This window comes from Bacillus rossius, chromosome 2 (genome assembly GCF_032445375.1).
Source record: "Bacillus rossius redtenbacheri isolate Brsri chromosome 2, Brsri_v3, whole genome shotgun sequence".
NCBI classification, from domain to species: domain Eukaryota; kingdom Metazoa; phylum Arthropoda; class Insecta; order Phasmatodea; family Bacillidae; genus Bacillus; species Bacillus rossius.
This window is the reverse complement of record NC_086331.1, coordinates 28,006,843-28,024,722: the sequence shown is the minus strand read 5'-3', so window position 1 is coordinate 28,024,722 and position 17,880 is coordinate 28,006,843. Positions and strand designations below refer to the sequence as shown.

The window sequence follows — 17,880 nt, the reverse complement described above, 5'->3', positions numbered from 1 at the left end:
GTTTGTAAGGAAAAAATTAAAAACCATTCAATTTTTCTTAGGACTTTGAACCAGTGTTGCCAGATATAATGCAATTCGGGTACACATACTCAAATTACGTCTGTACCCGGTACCTGAGAATATTTGCTTGGTTTCGCAATTGTATAGGAATTTAGAGAAAAAAAAATTAGTCAAAAATCATTGAATTATATTCTCTTGGAACAGAAAACCAATTAGGGTGGAAAACGGTCTTTGCCGTGACTGTAACGTACTGACAAAATCCCTGCCTTTTTGAAAACAGCTTCGGCTATGCTGTATTCCTAAGGATCTCTGGAGAACCACAGGATCAAGTTGCAGCTAGTATCAAGAAAACAGTAGGGCGGCAACATCAGGATCAAGGATATCTCTCAGCGACAACAGTCTCTGCTACACTATTAAAGCACAACACAAATTAACGTTGCCATATTTATAATACATGCAATATTTAAAATAATTTTTACCAAACTTTAATTTGAAAATAACTACATCTTCATACCAAGTAAAATATTAATTACATAAGCCATACAAGTCAAATATAATTAATTACTTTTAGGAAATACATTTATTACAATATCACACTTATTTTGAGCAAATTAATGACATGAGCAAATTTTTAATCATGCATTCGTGTGACTATTCAACACTGCAATGTGTTAAGAGAGAGAAAGAGAGAGAATTAGAGGTATGCAGATATTTTTCATGTGTTGTAACTTAAGCCAGGAATTGCTAATTTTTAAAGATGTTTTGTGATTGGTTGTTAGCAACACGTGACCACCTTCCTCCAAGTTGTCCGCTAATAGTTCGCTTGTCATGGAACTGAAAGGTTGTGTCGAGCGGCAGTTCATCAAACTTTATAGTTAATGTAGTGTGAAGTAAATTTCAGGGCTGTGATCTGGGCTATGCTGATATGGAAAACTTTATTTTGGACATTTATTTAGAATTCATTTACCATTGTTGTCTGCATAAGCTAACAAGGCAAACGCGATTCTTTTTGTCGCAATTCCAAGAACCAAGTTCTATGGTTGTACCATGATTCGTCAGTGACCTCGGGAAGTATTATCAGAAACAAATAACTGTTTTTCATCTGACATTTTGGTCCACTTGAAAAAATTTGTTTTATTAGTGACCAACCAGTTTTGGCATTTGTTTGTGAAGGAGGACATCATATAGTGTCTAGGTCGGATAGTGGCCGGCACTATGCTTTGTGAATTTTCTGTCAGGAAGAATTAAAACAATAAACGTTTTTGCGAGTTTCTATTTTTTCATAAATAGTCTAGAGAAATCATTTATGAAACTTTTGTTGTCATTAGCCAGGCACACGTCTGGACTGTTACAACTAATAAATGGTGGACACATGAGCTGATTTTTGGAGGGGGTGAATGTGGGACCATACTTTCAAAACCTATGTGGTGTAGTGGTCCACTTTCTTTGCATTCTGACATTTATTATTCATATCACTATTTCTGTGGTGTTATTTTAACCAGAACACACATACATGTTAAAAATGTTTCATTAACTCACAAACATTACAGAAATGACTGTCTGTTGCTGCAAGCTTAACAGAATTGCTGTCCGTATTTCACATATTTTCATGTTACCAGTAGGAACATGCAATTATCACATTTGTGATGTGATTTTCACGTGAATTACTGTGATTTTTTTTAGAAAAAATGATTTTTTCACTTTTTTAAAATAATGAGATTTCACTTCCAAAAACTCGGAATATTGTGAAATTTTGTTAAAAAATTAACTGACGTCAATTTCAATGATAAAGTGGTTCCCAAAATTGCATGCAAACAATTAAAAATGTTTGCATAAATTATTTTTGTGGCTATAGTTTGGTTATTAACCATCTGCATCATGTTGAAAGCATGGCACCTACCTTAAAGATCATATGTTTCAATACGTAAGTGAATGCAAGCAGACAGATGCTGAAAGCTACAGACAATAGTTCGGTTGTTATTTTGAGTTCTCTATGTGGTATTTAGTTTATGAGATCAGCAACCATTTGGTTTCTACAGTACCTATGGTTCTATGGAACTTTCTCATTTTGTGTATTGTGTTCATGTTGTTTGTTTACATTTTAAGAATTCTGCTACATTTATAAATAATTGCAACTAAAGTACATATTGTTACCAGCATATATAAAGGAAAGAAACCTGCACTATTATTGCGATGTGCTACTTGCTGGTGTTCATTTAGCTTGTGATCGTGACTCGGCCTTTAAAAGAGGTTGAACAGTTTAAATATCATTAAAGAAATAAATAAAATTAGGAAAGAAAATGATTTATTATTGTTTTTATTTTCTTGGTTGTTTACGATACCGCCAACTTCAGAAGTTCGGTATTTTATTTTATTACTGCACTTTCTTCAGATTAGTTCTACCCTAAAGCAAATGCCACACATTTTAAATTTGCACTGGTTCCCTGAAAGACGATGGACACCAAAACACAAAGATGCCAGTAACAAGATTAATATTTAACTGAGTAACACTCAAAAAGCTTTAAAATTAAATATTTGGTTCCTTCGTTCATAGTTACCTACATTTGCCTTCCCCAAAATAAAATCTCAAATAAAAGTAACATTTTACATACTTTATCAAAATTAGTGATGGGATTTTCGATACTTCGATACCTCGATACCTTCGATACTTGACGGTATCGCTAGGGATGGTCGGGTACCCGAAATTTCGGGCAGTGTTTCGGGTATAGTATACCCGAAATTCCGGGCGGGTATTTCAGTGCCCGAAAATATCGGGCACCTTGGAAAACGACAATACCGCACGGCGCAAGTAAACAAAGCTTCTTTTTTTTGGAACGCGCGGCAGCTGCAGGAACATGCCACGCCGCCGCCGTCCCGGCACCAGCCGGTGAAGTGAGTGTGCGTGAGAGATAAGATAAAGAAGGTGCCCGGTCAGCAAGTGTGTTTGTGGGAGCGAGCCCTGCAGCAAGCGGAAGTGGTCAAGGTCAACATTTACCGTTACTCTCGCTGGCTGACTAACGATGCAGCTGGTCGCCCGCCTATCTCGCACGCACGCACGCACGCACGCACGGCGGATGCTCACTGCTCAATAGTCACAACGTAGTGTTCAAGGCCGGTGGAGCTGCTTGCTGTGTGCGAGAAGGATTATAAGCTGACTTTAATTACACACATTGTAGTTGCGTGGCATTTGCAGAAAGTGGTTGTGAATTGTTTCTATTTAATTCATGTCATTATTTTACCAAAATGGATACCAGTGGAAGTGTAGGTCAAACAATCAGCAGTGACAATGAACCTTCAAGCAGCTACCCAAACACAATTTAGTTAATAAGCACTTTATTTCCAAGATTAATATGCACTCTATTTTTTAGTTTAATGTTTAACTTTCATATCAGTGCGGTATAGTAAATAAATAAAAACAGTTCAGGTTTGTCAATGCAAACTTAAGTACGACTATTTTATGTTCAAAATTTATTTCATTAACTGATTTTGATGCCCGACCGAGATTGCCCGAGCCCGAAAATTTTGGACAATTACCCGCCCGAGCCCGCCCGAAGTCAAATTTCTCTGCCCGACCATGCCTAGGTATCGCAAAGTATCGAGTATCGAAACTGTAAGTTCGATACATTTTTTCAATACCGGAATGCTTGTTCATTTGTATTGAATTAAGTTTTGAGTCGCCATCGTACAAAATACAACTACAGTAGAACCTCGATAATACGTTCCCGTTTCATAAATTTTCCCGTGTCATACGCAGATTAATTTTGGTCCCGCCGAAAGTACTATATTTACAATGGTTTACTTTCCCGGAACACACACTTATAAAATCATTAATTTCCCGTTTCATACGTTTTTACGAAGAGGAAAATTCCTAAAATTCACAAATTATTTGTTATATTCCTCCTGATAAACTACGTTTTAATGCTTTTATTTTGAAAAACGTTCATTGTTTACCTTTGCAAACGTAAGAAAATAACTATCACACCGTAGATATGGATAGTATCAGGAAGACTGTGCACTTCGCTAGTAGCATCTATGGCCAGCACCAAGCGAGACTAGTGGCACAAACTAGCAATGATTATGAAAATGGTGCACGCGCTTTACCAAGGCACGGATCTCTTATTTTGTGCATTCATATATCTTTGAACTGAATATACCTGTTTGTTGTTTTCTTACGATCGGATTGTTTTGTAATTTACGTTTCTCAAGTTAAAATTTTATTGAAAATTGTTCTGTTGAATAAAGTTGTTTGTAAAATAAAACAAACAAGCGAAAATTTCTGATTTTCTTTTTACAATAGCCTAATTTTTTTAATTTCTAATTTAGGCTTGGTGACTTTTCTCCCCCTCCAAGAAAGGACTTCATAACATTTTGTAAGGCCACTGTTTCTCATTATGTATTTCACTTCTATTTTTTATATCGATTTTTATACTCAAGTCTTTAAATTTGTTTGCAGTTTGTATTTTTGTAATAAAGAGGGAATTTATATAGTTTAAAACTAATTTATGTTATTTGTAATAATTGTTACATAATGGGAAAATATTTTTCCCTGGAGTATCGAAAGTATCGAACTGAAAAAACAATATAGAATCGAGTATCGAAAATGTGGTATCGTCCCACCTCTAATCAAAATGAACAGCTATGACATTTGTTTTAATTGTATTCTAGTACACGTAGGTATCATTTTGCCACGCTTGCATTACTTTATACTGCTGGTACTAGCAATAAGCTGTAGTATTCTATAAATGGCATAATTCTATTGGTATTTTGGGGGGAAAAATGTAAATATTTGGGTAAAAACTGATGTAAATGTGCAAAATAACTGGGTAAAATGAAACCACTTTCAGCTAAAAATAACACCACTTTGTGCCATAAAATAGAGTAACAAATACATGTCTTGTTATTAGTACTTACATGTTTATTTTAGTATAAATTTGACTTAGTAAACTTCTAAATATAACATAGATCAATATTTAATAAATAAAGCTTCAATTTTTTTTTGTTAGTGACAATAAAACATGAGTTTTGGCTGTACATGTAGCAATAGTACCAGTTTCAATGCATTTTTGGCATTTACAGAGTAATGTGGATCAAAATGGTAAATATACCCTGTTTAATTGCATAATCATCGCACCAATATTTTAGGGCATCAAAATTTGGATAAAAAAACATCTCGCGTAAACGTCGCATGATGTTTTAGGTCCCGCTATTAGATTCCAAGTGCTTTGTGTAGGTATTTTTTCCGTATAAAATTATGTAGGCCTATTTTAAAGTAGAAATCTAAAATTTAATCGTACATTACCACATACTTATTTAATTAATGTAAATATGAAGTTGTCTGATGTGTAAATTTTCTTTTAAAGACTTTTTAAACGCTATAACATTTATCTATTCGTCTGCGTCGCCGCGGAGTACTGCTTATAAAAATGTAGCTGCGCTAGTTGGCATCATTCATGTTTAGTTATGTTGCTTCCCGTATAGAGCGCACGCACAGGTAGTTGAATATCGATATCTCGCCGATTGCATGCAACGTGCGCTCTCTGTTGAGTGCCAAGTTAACTACATTTGTTAGCCTGCACTCTTTCGTGGTGTGTACTACGACGATAGCTATGCATTAGTTCAGGCTCGCATTCGGGTCACAGATTTTGTTTTTCTATTTAAAGCTGAAGAAAGGTTTTTGTTGCATGACTTATTAATTTACTTAAATGGTTTGACGAGCTCTTGTATACGCCACTTTTTAAATAAACTTACCTTCCATGAATGGGTTTTGTTTTTATGAATAACTTTACCTAACATTTTTTTTTTTAAATGTGAGACAATTATGCAATATAACACAGTAATCCTATAACATTATGCTCTAATTTACTTTAATACAATTATTCTCCTTATGGAAGAGGATCACACATATCTTTCACTTCCAAAGTCCAGCCAATGTGGCACAAGTACTACGTTAAATTAATATAATATATTTTAACCTAGATGAAATAAAATATAGCTAATTGTATACATCTTATTAGACGTAAGAAGTTAAATACTAAAAATAAAAAATTAGTTTCTGTTTTATGGAATAACTGTATCAAGTATTAATTAATACTCAAGGAACATGTAATATTTACACTGATAAAAAATAAACTAAATATCTTATTTTTATAACCATTTTACACTTACAAATTAACTAAAATCTCTAAACAAGCATTTTCGGTAAATCTGTATTGTACGGATTAGCGCCAAAAAAAATCGTACAAATATGAAATAACTTTCAATATATGCTCTTTTACGTCCTCTTTTCAAAACCGCCTGCGGAGATTAAAAATTCCAATTACTTTTGGAGATATCGCCGTTCTTATTTTGCAATACAAGCCCTATGTAATCATTCAACAGACGCCATTTTATATTTTGCCGTGTGTGCGTGAATGCCTAAATAACAGAAATTTTCCATTAAGTAAGGTTAGTTACATGATAAATACTTCAAAATAAACGGAAATTAAAAATAATATCAATTAATTTTACTTGTATAGTTTTAAGTATTTATAATGTAACTGACCTGACCTAACAAAACGGGACAAAGGTAGATTAGGTCAGGTCAGCTACAGTATAAATACTTTGAAACTGAACGGACATTAAAAATAATAAAAATTAATTTTAATGGTTGTTTAGTTTTAAAGTATTTATAATGTAGCTGACCTGACCTAACAAACCGGGAAAAAGGATGAACAGTAGGAACTCACGTAATTTTCATTTTACCTGATGTAGTCGTTCAACTACGTCGCGAAAAAAAAACAAAAAAAAAACATACTTGTAAACAAGCAACAATGGTGAACGCGGGAAGCCTACGATTCACTCATCTTTCTGGACATACCCGAATACTCACGTTGGCAAGCCTTCTTTCAACAGACGAGAGGCAAACGCCCGATCGTGCATCTTCGGTTTTTTTTTTTGTTTATTGTAAATAAATATGCAACTCATGAAAACTAATGGTCAATTAGGTTATGTTAGCTACATTATAAATACTTCAAAACATTGTGGATGGTTGATTTGGTTAGGATAGCTACATTAAAAATACTGTGAAATCATGTAAACGGTTTCCTAGCGCTGGATAGCTACATATTAAAAAGTTATCTGCTAAGCAACCATAAAATGATTTTACAGTTTTTTTAATGTAGCTATACTTACCTAATATAACCAACCATCCACAGTGTTTTCAAGTATTTTTAATTACTTCTTGCTAATTTTAAGAAAAGAAGGCTTGCCAACGTGAGTATTCGGGTATGTCCAGAAGGATGTGTGAATCGTAGGCTTCCCGCTAAACGCCGCATCAGTGCACATCATGAAAATTAAAAAATTCCATATCTCCTAAAGTATTTGGAATTTCTGATCTCCGCCGGGTTTAATGAAAAGAGGAAGTTAAAGAGCACAGAATAAAGGTATTTTCGGATTTTAAAATTTTTTTTTTTAAAAAATCGCCAAAAATTGAATATTAAAATATTCGATATCTCCAAAAGTAATTGGAATTTTTTATCTCCGCAGGCGGTTCTGAAAAGAGGACGTAAGATAGCATATAATGAAAGTTATTTCATATTTGTACGATTTTTTTTGGCGCTAATCCGTACAATACAGATTTACCGCATTTTCTTTCAATCTTTCAATTCCTTGATATTAATAAAACATCTATTTAAATATTTATCATGGCAATTTCACCTTAAGCCAACAATGAATAAATACCATCTAGACCCTGCGTGACCTGTGTAAGAAATTGTTGGTAAATCTTCAAAAACTGCAGCATTGTGCTACCCCGCCACGATGAACTGATAAGCTGACAGAAAGTGTTAGTCACACCAAGTAACATAAAGGGTGTTTAATCTTTTTTGTGCATCTTTTCAGTAACAGAAACGTATGATTGTGTTAAACTGCTGGTACTTCCTACAAATTTTGCAGGCCTACATCATTTTATATCAACCAATAAATCTTATGCATATTCTTCTTTTAACCGACATTCCACTGTTCACTTTAAAGACACCACGTTGATTCAAATGTTTTCTCTCTTCTGCAGCCAATTTTCACTAATGCTCACACCAACCAATCAATGCAAAAGTTGCAGACTGTAATAAATTATGGTTATTTGGTATTCCCAACACCTTGAAAATGACACAGACTAACCCTGCCTTTCTACACTTTCAAATGATGGCATCAGCAGAAACCTGACATGCACCAATAATTGTTGCGAGCACTAGAAAAACTTTCTTTTTCTTTTTTTTCCTGATGGAGAACACCGGCAGTATACCGAACCATGTAATATCATGTTTATAATAAACTGAAAGCATATTTAAAATGTTACTAAATTATTACCTGCATAGAATAGCCAATGAATGTCGGCGCCCAACCTTTTGCCAAACCTTTAACACCATCTTCTTGAAGGGTAACCTGAAAAAAAGTATGTTCATTAGACAATGGTTAGCGACAAACATTCTTTTTAATTAGGCCTAGATATGAAGAAAACTAAGTTAATGAATTTAATAAAATATTTGAGATAGTGTAAACTCTATATACGGACTGAGCATTTTTCAGCATTATAGAGAGTGGTCGTTAAATGGAGAAAAAAAAATTCAATTTACTATTCTATAATAATATGTATTTACTAATATAGTACACATTTTACACACAAACATTAATATTCATACAAATAACACTTATTGCATATAGTCTGTTATCTTTGATGTTTTTTGCTGCTCCAATATTTTAATTCTATTTTCTTATGTATTTTAATGATATCATGAGATACTGCCGGATCACCTTGATTATATAAAAGTATTTTTATAATAGTTTCGCTGCATCAAGTGCTTGATAAAACTTTTTCGTCAATACACAAAGATTTTAGTTTATTCGCCATGTTTACAGTCGGAAAGTCTGTAAGCAACTGCAAAAATGATAACGTGTAACAACTTGGCAAAAGTCTAGTGACCGAGGTAAACATGTGCAAGTCCATCATACAAAAACAAAAGACAAAATTTCTTAGAATCTCCGGTACGTCAGTCGAAGTAAACACGTGCTAGATAATACAACAACAAAACAGCAAACAAAAGAATGTACACAGCTGCAGTTATTATCAACTTTGGAAACTTAAAAAGTACTGCTTAATGATTTATAATGCCATATTGTTGTTAAATATAGCGAGCGTGATGCTATATAGTGTGTATTATTGTATAGAAAACAAGGTAAACCAAAGTCAAGCAATTTCGACATTTTAAGGAGTTTGTCGTTAAATCGAGTGACGTTATAAAGAGTTTACACTGTATTAGTATGAATAGTGAATCAATCTTTTATTTACATAAAGAAGTTTTATAGTGTGCTAATTAATGAATACGTCTGAATGTCAGGAGCAACAATAGTGTGGTGATCCGAATACTCACCTACCACTATACAATCTGGATTTAGTTTCAACAGATTGTATTGGAATTTTCACTTTGTTGGAAATGAGTTAGATGGTGGGTTTTCTTGGGGTAGTCTCATTTATTCCATGCATGAATTCAATCAAGCTTCGCTATCTTAGGATCTCATTTCATGTATAAGTCAGGACAAGAAAGTGTGAAAAGTAATTTAAATGGTCACCCATAGAAACTGAATCTGTGATAAAATTAAATACAACAGTTTATCATGATAAACATATAACATTTCTGTCACAGTTCCAAACTATTTATTGCCATCACAAGTGTATTGTGTGCCAAAATACTTTTTCAATATGCCTAAATGTTTCAATCTTTAAAAATATATAATATTTGAAAAATAATTCTACAAAGTTGGTTTCTTTTAGAACTTTTCCATTTTCAATTCCCTTGGTGAAGAAAATGCTGAGTAAACATTTGATAAGTTATATTAGAGGTAAATAAAATGTGATACATTTTTGTACTGACCTCAGGACACATGCACCATACATACATAGACCGCACATATTTTGGTTTCAATAAAGAGCTTATAACACAATGCAAAAACTTTTTAAAATGCACTTATTTATGAAGAATACTTAATTGACACATTAATTATGCAGTGTATTGTGGTAAGTAAATCTGACAACTTTTTTAACTGAAAAATTTCAACTACGCTCTCAATTTTAGCGAACGTCTCCGGTTGAAGCATTTTTCATGTTTTCAACCACCATAATAGCAAAGACGAGCATGTAATTCACATCCCTATTCCAAATTTAAGAACCAAAATATTAATATTTAAAATTCTTCAGAAAAATTACTTTTGTTTACCCAGGTTCACTGTGAGAAAAATGAATTTGGAAAGATTAAAAAAAAAAAATTAGAGAAACACACACAAAGTTATCTTAAATGACTTTTGTAATAAGACACTAATCAGTTTTATTGATTAGAATTCAACAGAAGTCATGCAGAATATTTGGTGGCTAAGGAGGCGGCCTACTTAATTTTTTAAATACTGTTCACAAGACAGTATGACTAATTCCTTTTTTGTTCTTGGACAACTAAATGGTCTAGTAGTAGGTAACTACAGTGAAAGGTTTTCAATCTGGCTTTTAGAGTTTGGCACATTCTGTATTATAGCTGAGCACAAAGCAAGAAGTCTGCATTCCATTTTTTGGGGTGGATTCCAGCTGTTCACCTTGGCCACCACACCACATAACTGAGCTGCAGCCATTTTTAGTTGGCTAAAAGTTTATCCTTACTGTTGGTTTTCATTTCAGTACAGTATGTACCCTTTTCTAGCTTGTTCCATTTTCGTAGCGATTTTTTGAAGATATCTGAATCACGGACAAAACGTAAATACCGGAGACATTTCAAAACAGTAATGCTCATCTGTAGATTTTCTTTCTGTAGATCAGCTTACTACAACTTGTTTTAAATAGCACTGTACGGAATAATAATTTTTCTTTGATATTCCCATTAATTATATTGACACTTGATAATCCAGCAAAATCGCTGTGGTCCTGAACAAATTGGATTAAGAAATTTCACTCTATCTCAAAAGCACACTACAGCCTAAATAAATCACATAAGCAGTGCCATAAAATATGAGAAAACATCCTAAACACATACCTAGCTGGTAACTTTATTAAGAGTTATGGTTAAAAGAACAAAATTTAAAATGAATATCAACGGACAGTTTTGAGAAACAAGTATCCATCTACATTTTATGAGTAGCTGCAATTTCAAGTATAGTATACTCTGCAACTTGATGTACTTGTTCAAAGATGTAACTTATGTAAACCGAAACCTTCCACACAAAATAACAGAAGTAAATATCTCACAATGTAACACTCACCCGGAAACCATTAAAAACGGACTTGTATTTTAGAGGATCCACCTGAATGCGACACTTGACAAGGTCCAGTGGTACGACTAGCGTGTGGGTAATACCACATGACAAAATACCTCCCAGCCCACACAGGAGAAAGTATTTAGTCGATCCAAATTCACAGCTATCTGCAAGTAAAAAAAACAAACAAACAAAACACAATAACATTTTTTAGTTTAAAGTATATTATAAGTAGTCCCAGACATTCAGGCCAGAATATTATACCATACAAACAAACACAAATTATTTTATGTTCATTGTTTTTACATTAACAAATTATACCCACTATAATATGCCGTAATTCTTTACAAAGAATAAGTAGCTGTGATATTTGTTGCTTAAGTTAGCAGTCTGCAGACCAATTCAATGCAACTTTCCTTGCTGATTTAAACATTATTTTGGATATATGCCAGCTAACAATTATTTTTTCAATCCATCTTCCCCAGTGAAAGAATCATTCAATGAACGTCTTTTTTTAATTTTTAGTTACATATGTTCGCAATATTTATTTTTAATATTAGTATAAAACAATCAAACCAAGTTGCTATAGCAATTAAATTTGAACAAAGTCAAAACTTTTTGATATGAATTCTGTGACCTTATACCTACTATAGAAACCCTGTAAAACAAGTGCTCCCAATAGACTTGTTCATTACGTTAACTCAAAATAGTACGTACTTTAAATGCAATACAACAAAACAAACATTTCGTAATACAATTACTTATTCTAATAAAACAACAAAAATGAAATATAAGCATTACATATTCCTTACAATTGCAATGCAGTAGTTATTTTAAAAAAAAGATTCCTTATTACATCTACATCAACTAACGTTCTCAAAAAATTAAATAAATAAAAACACGGGTAAACAATGAATGTCGGCAATAACGTGAATACATAGGTATTGTAATGTAATCTGTAAACTGTTATTTTTTCACAAACCAGTAGGAATTAAGAAACCTATCTTTCAGGTTTATTCAAGAACGTTTCTAGTACATGGAAAAAATTTATGCCAATTTATCGCAGGTAAACAATGAATGGCAGCAGGAGCGTAAAAGCACATGTATTGCAATGTAAAATACAAAATTATATATTTATTTCACAAACTAGTAGGAATTACAAAACCATCCCTTTTGGAGTAAATTTAGGGATGTGTGTAGTGTGTGAAAACCATGTTTTCAGATCTTTCTTTCCATTCTAAAAAGCCGCAACATCCTATAATTACCTAATTTCAATATACTCGTAATATTAACACTTTTATTATTATTGTACTACCTATATTGACTAGTTCTCATAAACAGACCCACATGGGGAAACAATAAATGACAGTGGCAGTATCAATGTACAGGTATTGTAATGTAACCTATAAACGAGTATTTTTCCAACACCAGTCTGAATCTAGAAACACAGTTTACAGGGTAAACATAGGAACGTCTTTATTGTTAAAAAAAAAAGGGTTCTTGGAATTTAATAAATCATTCACGGAAAAGCAGCAACGTAAAAAAAGGTAAATATGTAGTGTACGGATTAGCTCCAAAAAAAATCGTACAAATATAAAATAACTTTCATTATATGCTCTTTTACGTCCTCTTTTCATAACCGCCTGCGGAGATAAGAAATTCCAAATACTTTAGGAGATATCGAATTTTTAAATTTTCATATTTGGGCAATATTTGTTAAAAAAAAGTTTAAAATTCCGAAAATACCTTTATTCTGTGCTCTTTAACTTCCTCTTTTCATTAAACCCGGCGGAGATCAGAAATTCCAAACACTTTAGGAGATATGGAATTTTTTTAATTTTCATGCTGTGCACTGATGCGGCATTCAACGGGAAGACTACGATTCACCCATCCTTCTGGACATACCCGAATACTCACGTTGGCAAGCCTTCTTTTCTTAAAATTAGCAAGAAGTAATTAGAAATACTTTAAAACATTGTGGGTGGTTGGTTGTTATATTAGGTAAGTATAGCTACATTAAAAAAACTGTAAAATCATTTTAAGGTTGCTTAGCAAATAACTTTTTAATATGTAGCTATCCAGCGCTAGGAAACCGTTTACATGATTTCACAGTATTTTTAATGTAGCTATCCTAACCAAATCAACCACCCACAATGTTTTAAAGTATTTATAATGTAGCTAACATAACCTAATTGACCATTAGTTTTCATGAGTTGTATATTTATTTACAATAAAAAAATTAAAAAAACTGAAGATGATCGATCGGGCGTATGCCTCTCGTCTGTTGAAAGAAGGCTTGCCAACATGAGTATTCGAGTATGTCCAGAAGGATGAGTGAATTGTAGGCTTCCCGCATTCACCATTGTTGCTTGTTTACAAGTATGATTTTTTTTTTCGCAACGTAGTTGAACGACTACATCACGTAAAAAGAAAATTACGTGAGTTCCTACTGTTCATCCTTTGTCCCGGTTTGTTAGGTCAGGTCAGCTACATTATAAATACTTTAAAACTAAACAACCATTAAAATTAATTTTTATTATTTTTAATGTCCGTTCAGTTTCAAAGTATTTATACTGTAGCTGACCTGACCTAATCTAACTTTGTCCCGTTATGTTAGGTCAGGTCAGTTACATTATAAATACTTAAAACTATACAAGTAAAATTAATTGATATTATTTTTAATTTCCGTTTATTTTGAAGTATTTATAATGTAACTAACCTTACCTAATGGAAAATTTCTGTTATCTAGGCATTCACGCACACACGGCAAAATATAAAATGGCGTCTGTTGAATGATTACATAGGGCTTGTATTGCAAAATAAGAACGGCGGTATCTCCAAAAGTAATTGGAATTTCTTATCTCCGCAGGCGGTTATGAAAAGAGGACGTAAAAGAGCATATAATGAGAGTTATTTTATATTTGTACAATTTTTTTTGGCGCTAATCCGTACACTACATATTTACCTAAGAAAATTATCTTCTCAACATAATGTACCTATTTCAGAATCTAGAGGGAATTAAAATATAATCCTTTACTAAGATAACTGAGCAACAATAAAATATACGAGTTTCGTCCTTCCGTAAAAAAAAAATAGAATTCCAAAAATTGTGTTTTGAACACTACATCCCCCTATTTACTGTGAAAACAGTTTGGAAATCCCTACAGGATTATGATAGGAAACTACCTTTTATAGGTTAAATTAGATAGTCTGTGCAGTGACACAGCTGCCTCCATGTTGTGCTTCAATGGCGTAGCCTAGACTTTTCAAGAAGAGATCCCTGATCCCGTTGTTACCATCCTACTGATTTTTTATACTAGCTGCAACATGATTCTGTGGTTCTCCAGAATCCGTAGGAATGTAGGTGCTTTTAATGTCAGACGTTACAGCTGGGGTCGAAACTATTTTCCACCTTAATTGGTTTTCCATTTCAAGTGAATTTTGCTCAATATACTTTCATATTCACTTGAAATGGAAAACCAATTACAATAGTAAACAAGTCTTGGTCCCGGCCGTAATGTACAGACATTAAAAAATTCCAGTCTTTTTGAAAACAGCCACATCTAAACCATATTCCTAAGGCTCTCTGGAGAACCACAGGATCAAATTGCAGCTAGTATCAAGAAGGTAATTGTTTTGTATCACATATCCAAGTTTATCCCTTAATCCTGATGGCATGATCAGGTAGGTATATATTGATCCTGTGGTACATGCAGCGTACTGTTTTTATTTAATACGTCGAAAGATCCTAGCCAAACTAAAACTACACTATCACAATAAAAAAAAAAATGTTCTCAAAAGGAATTTTTTCTTTCATATTCAACTTATGATCATAATTAATTCGGTAAATATGTATTGTACGGATAAGCGCCAAAAAAAAATCGTACAAATATGAAATAACTTTCATTATATGCTCTTTTACGTCCTCTTTTCAAAACCGCCTGCGGAGATTAAAAATTCCAATTACTTTTGGAGATATCGCCGTTCTTATTTTGCAATACAAGCCCTATGTAATCATTCAACAGACGCCATTTTATATTTTGCCGTGTGTGCGTGAATGCCTAAATAACAGAAATTTTCCATTAAGTAAGGTTAGTTACATGATAAATACTTCAAAATAAACGGAAATTAAAAATAATATCAATTAATTTTACTTGTATAGTTTTAAGTATTTATAATGTAACTGACCTGACCTAACAAAACGGGACAAAGGTAGATTAGGTCAGGTCAGCTACAGTATAAATACTTTGAAACTGAACGGACATTAAAAATAATAAAAATTAATTTTAATGGTTGTTTAGTTTTAAAGTATTTATAATGTAGCTGACCTGACCTAACAAACCGGGAAAAAGGATGAACAGTAGGAACTCACGTAATTTTCTTTTTATGTGATGTAGTCGTTCAACTACGTCGCGAAAAAAAAAAAAATCATACTTGTAAACAAGCAACAATGGTGAAACGCGGGAAGCCTATGATTCACTCATCTTTCTGGACATACCCGAATACTCACGTTGGCAAGCCTTCTTTCAACAGACGAGACAAATGCCCGATCGTGCATCTTCGGTTTTTTTTTATTTTTTTATTGTAAATAAATATGCAACTCATGAAAACTAATGGTCAATTAGGTTATGTTAGCTACATTATAAATACTTCAAAACATTATGGATGGTTGATTTTGTTAGGATAGCTACATTAAAAATACTGTGAAATCATGTAAACGGTTTCCTAGCGCTGGATAGCTACATATTAAAAAGTTATCTGCTAAGCAACCATAAAATGATTTTACAGTTTTTTTAATGTAGCTATACTTACCTAATATAACCAACCATCCACAATGTTTTCAAGTATTTTTAATTACTTCTTGCTAATTTTAAGAAAAGAAGGCTTGCCAACGTGAGTATTCGGGTATGTCCAGAAGGATGTGTGAATCGTAGGCTTCCCGCTTAACGCCGCATCAGTGCACAACATGAAAATAAAAAAATTCCATATCTCCTAAAGTATTTGGAATTTCTGATCTCCGCCGGGTTTAATGAAAAGAGGAAGTTAAAGAGCACAGAATAAAGGTATTTTCGGATTTTTAAAATTTTTGTTTAAAAAAATCGCCAAAAAATGAATATTAAAAAATTTGATATCTCCAAAAGTAATTGGAATTTTTTATCTCCGCAGGCGGTTCTGAAAAGAGGACGTAAGATAGCATATAATGAAAGTTATTTCATATTTGTACGATTTTTTTTTGGCGCTAATCCGTACAATACATATTTACCGGTTTATGATTTTTTTTTACACAAAAATGGCTGTAAAAATATTACTACAAAATGCTTCTTGGCGAAATAAACTTACAACACAAGAAAATCATGCACATTTTAATCAGAAGAGGCCTGAACACCAGGTAGAACTCTTACACAAGAATGGTATCAGTAATATTAAATGCTGTGATTGCCGTTGCAGAGCACCAACCAACCTTCTGATGAAACAGCACTAGCTGCAGCAAAAGTTCTAATTTGAGGTAACGATATGTCGTTTGGTGGTTGTCCTTCACACAGCGCTGTACTAATTGGTGAACCAAATGGATTATTTTTCGACGATTCCCAAAGCGACTGCCACATTTTTGTAATGGAATGATGCCTGGAAAAGTCGTCAAATAAATATTACAAATAAACTCCAATTTTAAATACTACACTAATATGAGAAGATTTTTTACTCACAGAGCCTATCAACTTTCACAGATGATATACCTATAAATAAAAGAAAGAGGAAGTTACTCAATGTTGGTTCAAAACTATACTGAATAAATATATAATGAATTTAATTAAAACAATAAAAATGAATATAACTCTCACAGAAAATTTTTTTCGCACTGACTTAGAAAAGCATTAAAAAATTCACGCTACCACACAAATTGATATAAAATCATCTGGATTTCAGTTGACTAGAGAGTAAATCTCAGAGTAAATAATGTTCAGAAAATAATATTTTGTAAATTATAAAAAAGACTAATAATCTCGGCTGTACAGGGAACTGATACATTTTTTTTTTCACATTTTCTGATAAATTAATTAAGCAATCAGATTGCCTGGAACAATAGAAAAGTAGAAATATCAGGTGACTGCTTGTATCTATCGCACCACCGCCTTTGGACCGATATGGAAGGGAATGGAATACTGTGGGTTAGTTGGAAATGAGTAAATAATGATTGGAATATGCGCCAAGTGGAGATTTGGTGAAAAGCCATTCACAACCTTATGCCAGAACACCATGAAGTGGAAATATCAGGGATGGATACTTCCAACGTGACGAGGAGGGGCTTTGAGTGGTGCATAAGTCTAGACTGCCAATGCTCGGTAATAATTAACACTAAACTGGACACGATTGCCTGGCCTCAATTCATGCCACAATTAAATCACAGTAGCAAAGTCCATAGTTGTTTACTGAACATACAAATAATCCCTGCACACGACGCGATGCTCGATAATCATAATAAGCCTTGCCGTCGTCTGGGTTCTCGTGTTTAAGATCCGGCGTAGTTCCTAGCGAGAAGGCTGTTTTTTTTACTGAAATTGTGTCCGGGAGGGCGCCAGGCTGACTCTGTGGCTAACCACGAGATGGGTCGTT

The 17,880-nt window shown here is 33.3% G+C and overlaps 1 protein-coding gene across 1 annotated transcript in view; it reads right to left on the bottom strand.

Moving 5' to 3' along the window:
- The window catches only part of LOC134529200 (solute carrier family 25 member 3-like), a 41,988-nt gene extending 24,908 nt beyond the window's left edge, over positions 1-17,080 (bottom strand). The window contains exons 1-4 of the mRNA XM_063363049.1: positions 16,974-17,080; positions 16,730-16,893; positions 11,275-11,435; positions 8,344-8,418 (exon numbers count right to left, since the gene is read on the bottom strand). Coding sequence (XP_063219119.1) covers positions 8,344-8,418; positions 11,275-11,435; positions 16,730-16,874 — 381 coding nt within the window. The 5' untranslated portion in view covers positions 16,875-16,893; positions 16,974-17,080. The remainder of the gene's footprint in view (positions 1-8,343; positions 8,419-11,274; positions 11,436-16,729; positions 16,894-16,973) is intronic.
- Between the last annotated feature and the right edge of the window lie 800 nt (positions 17,081-17,880).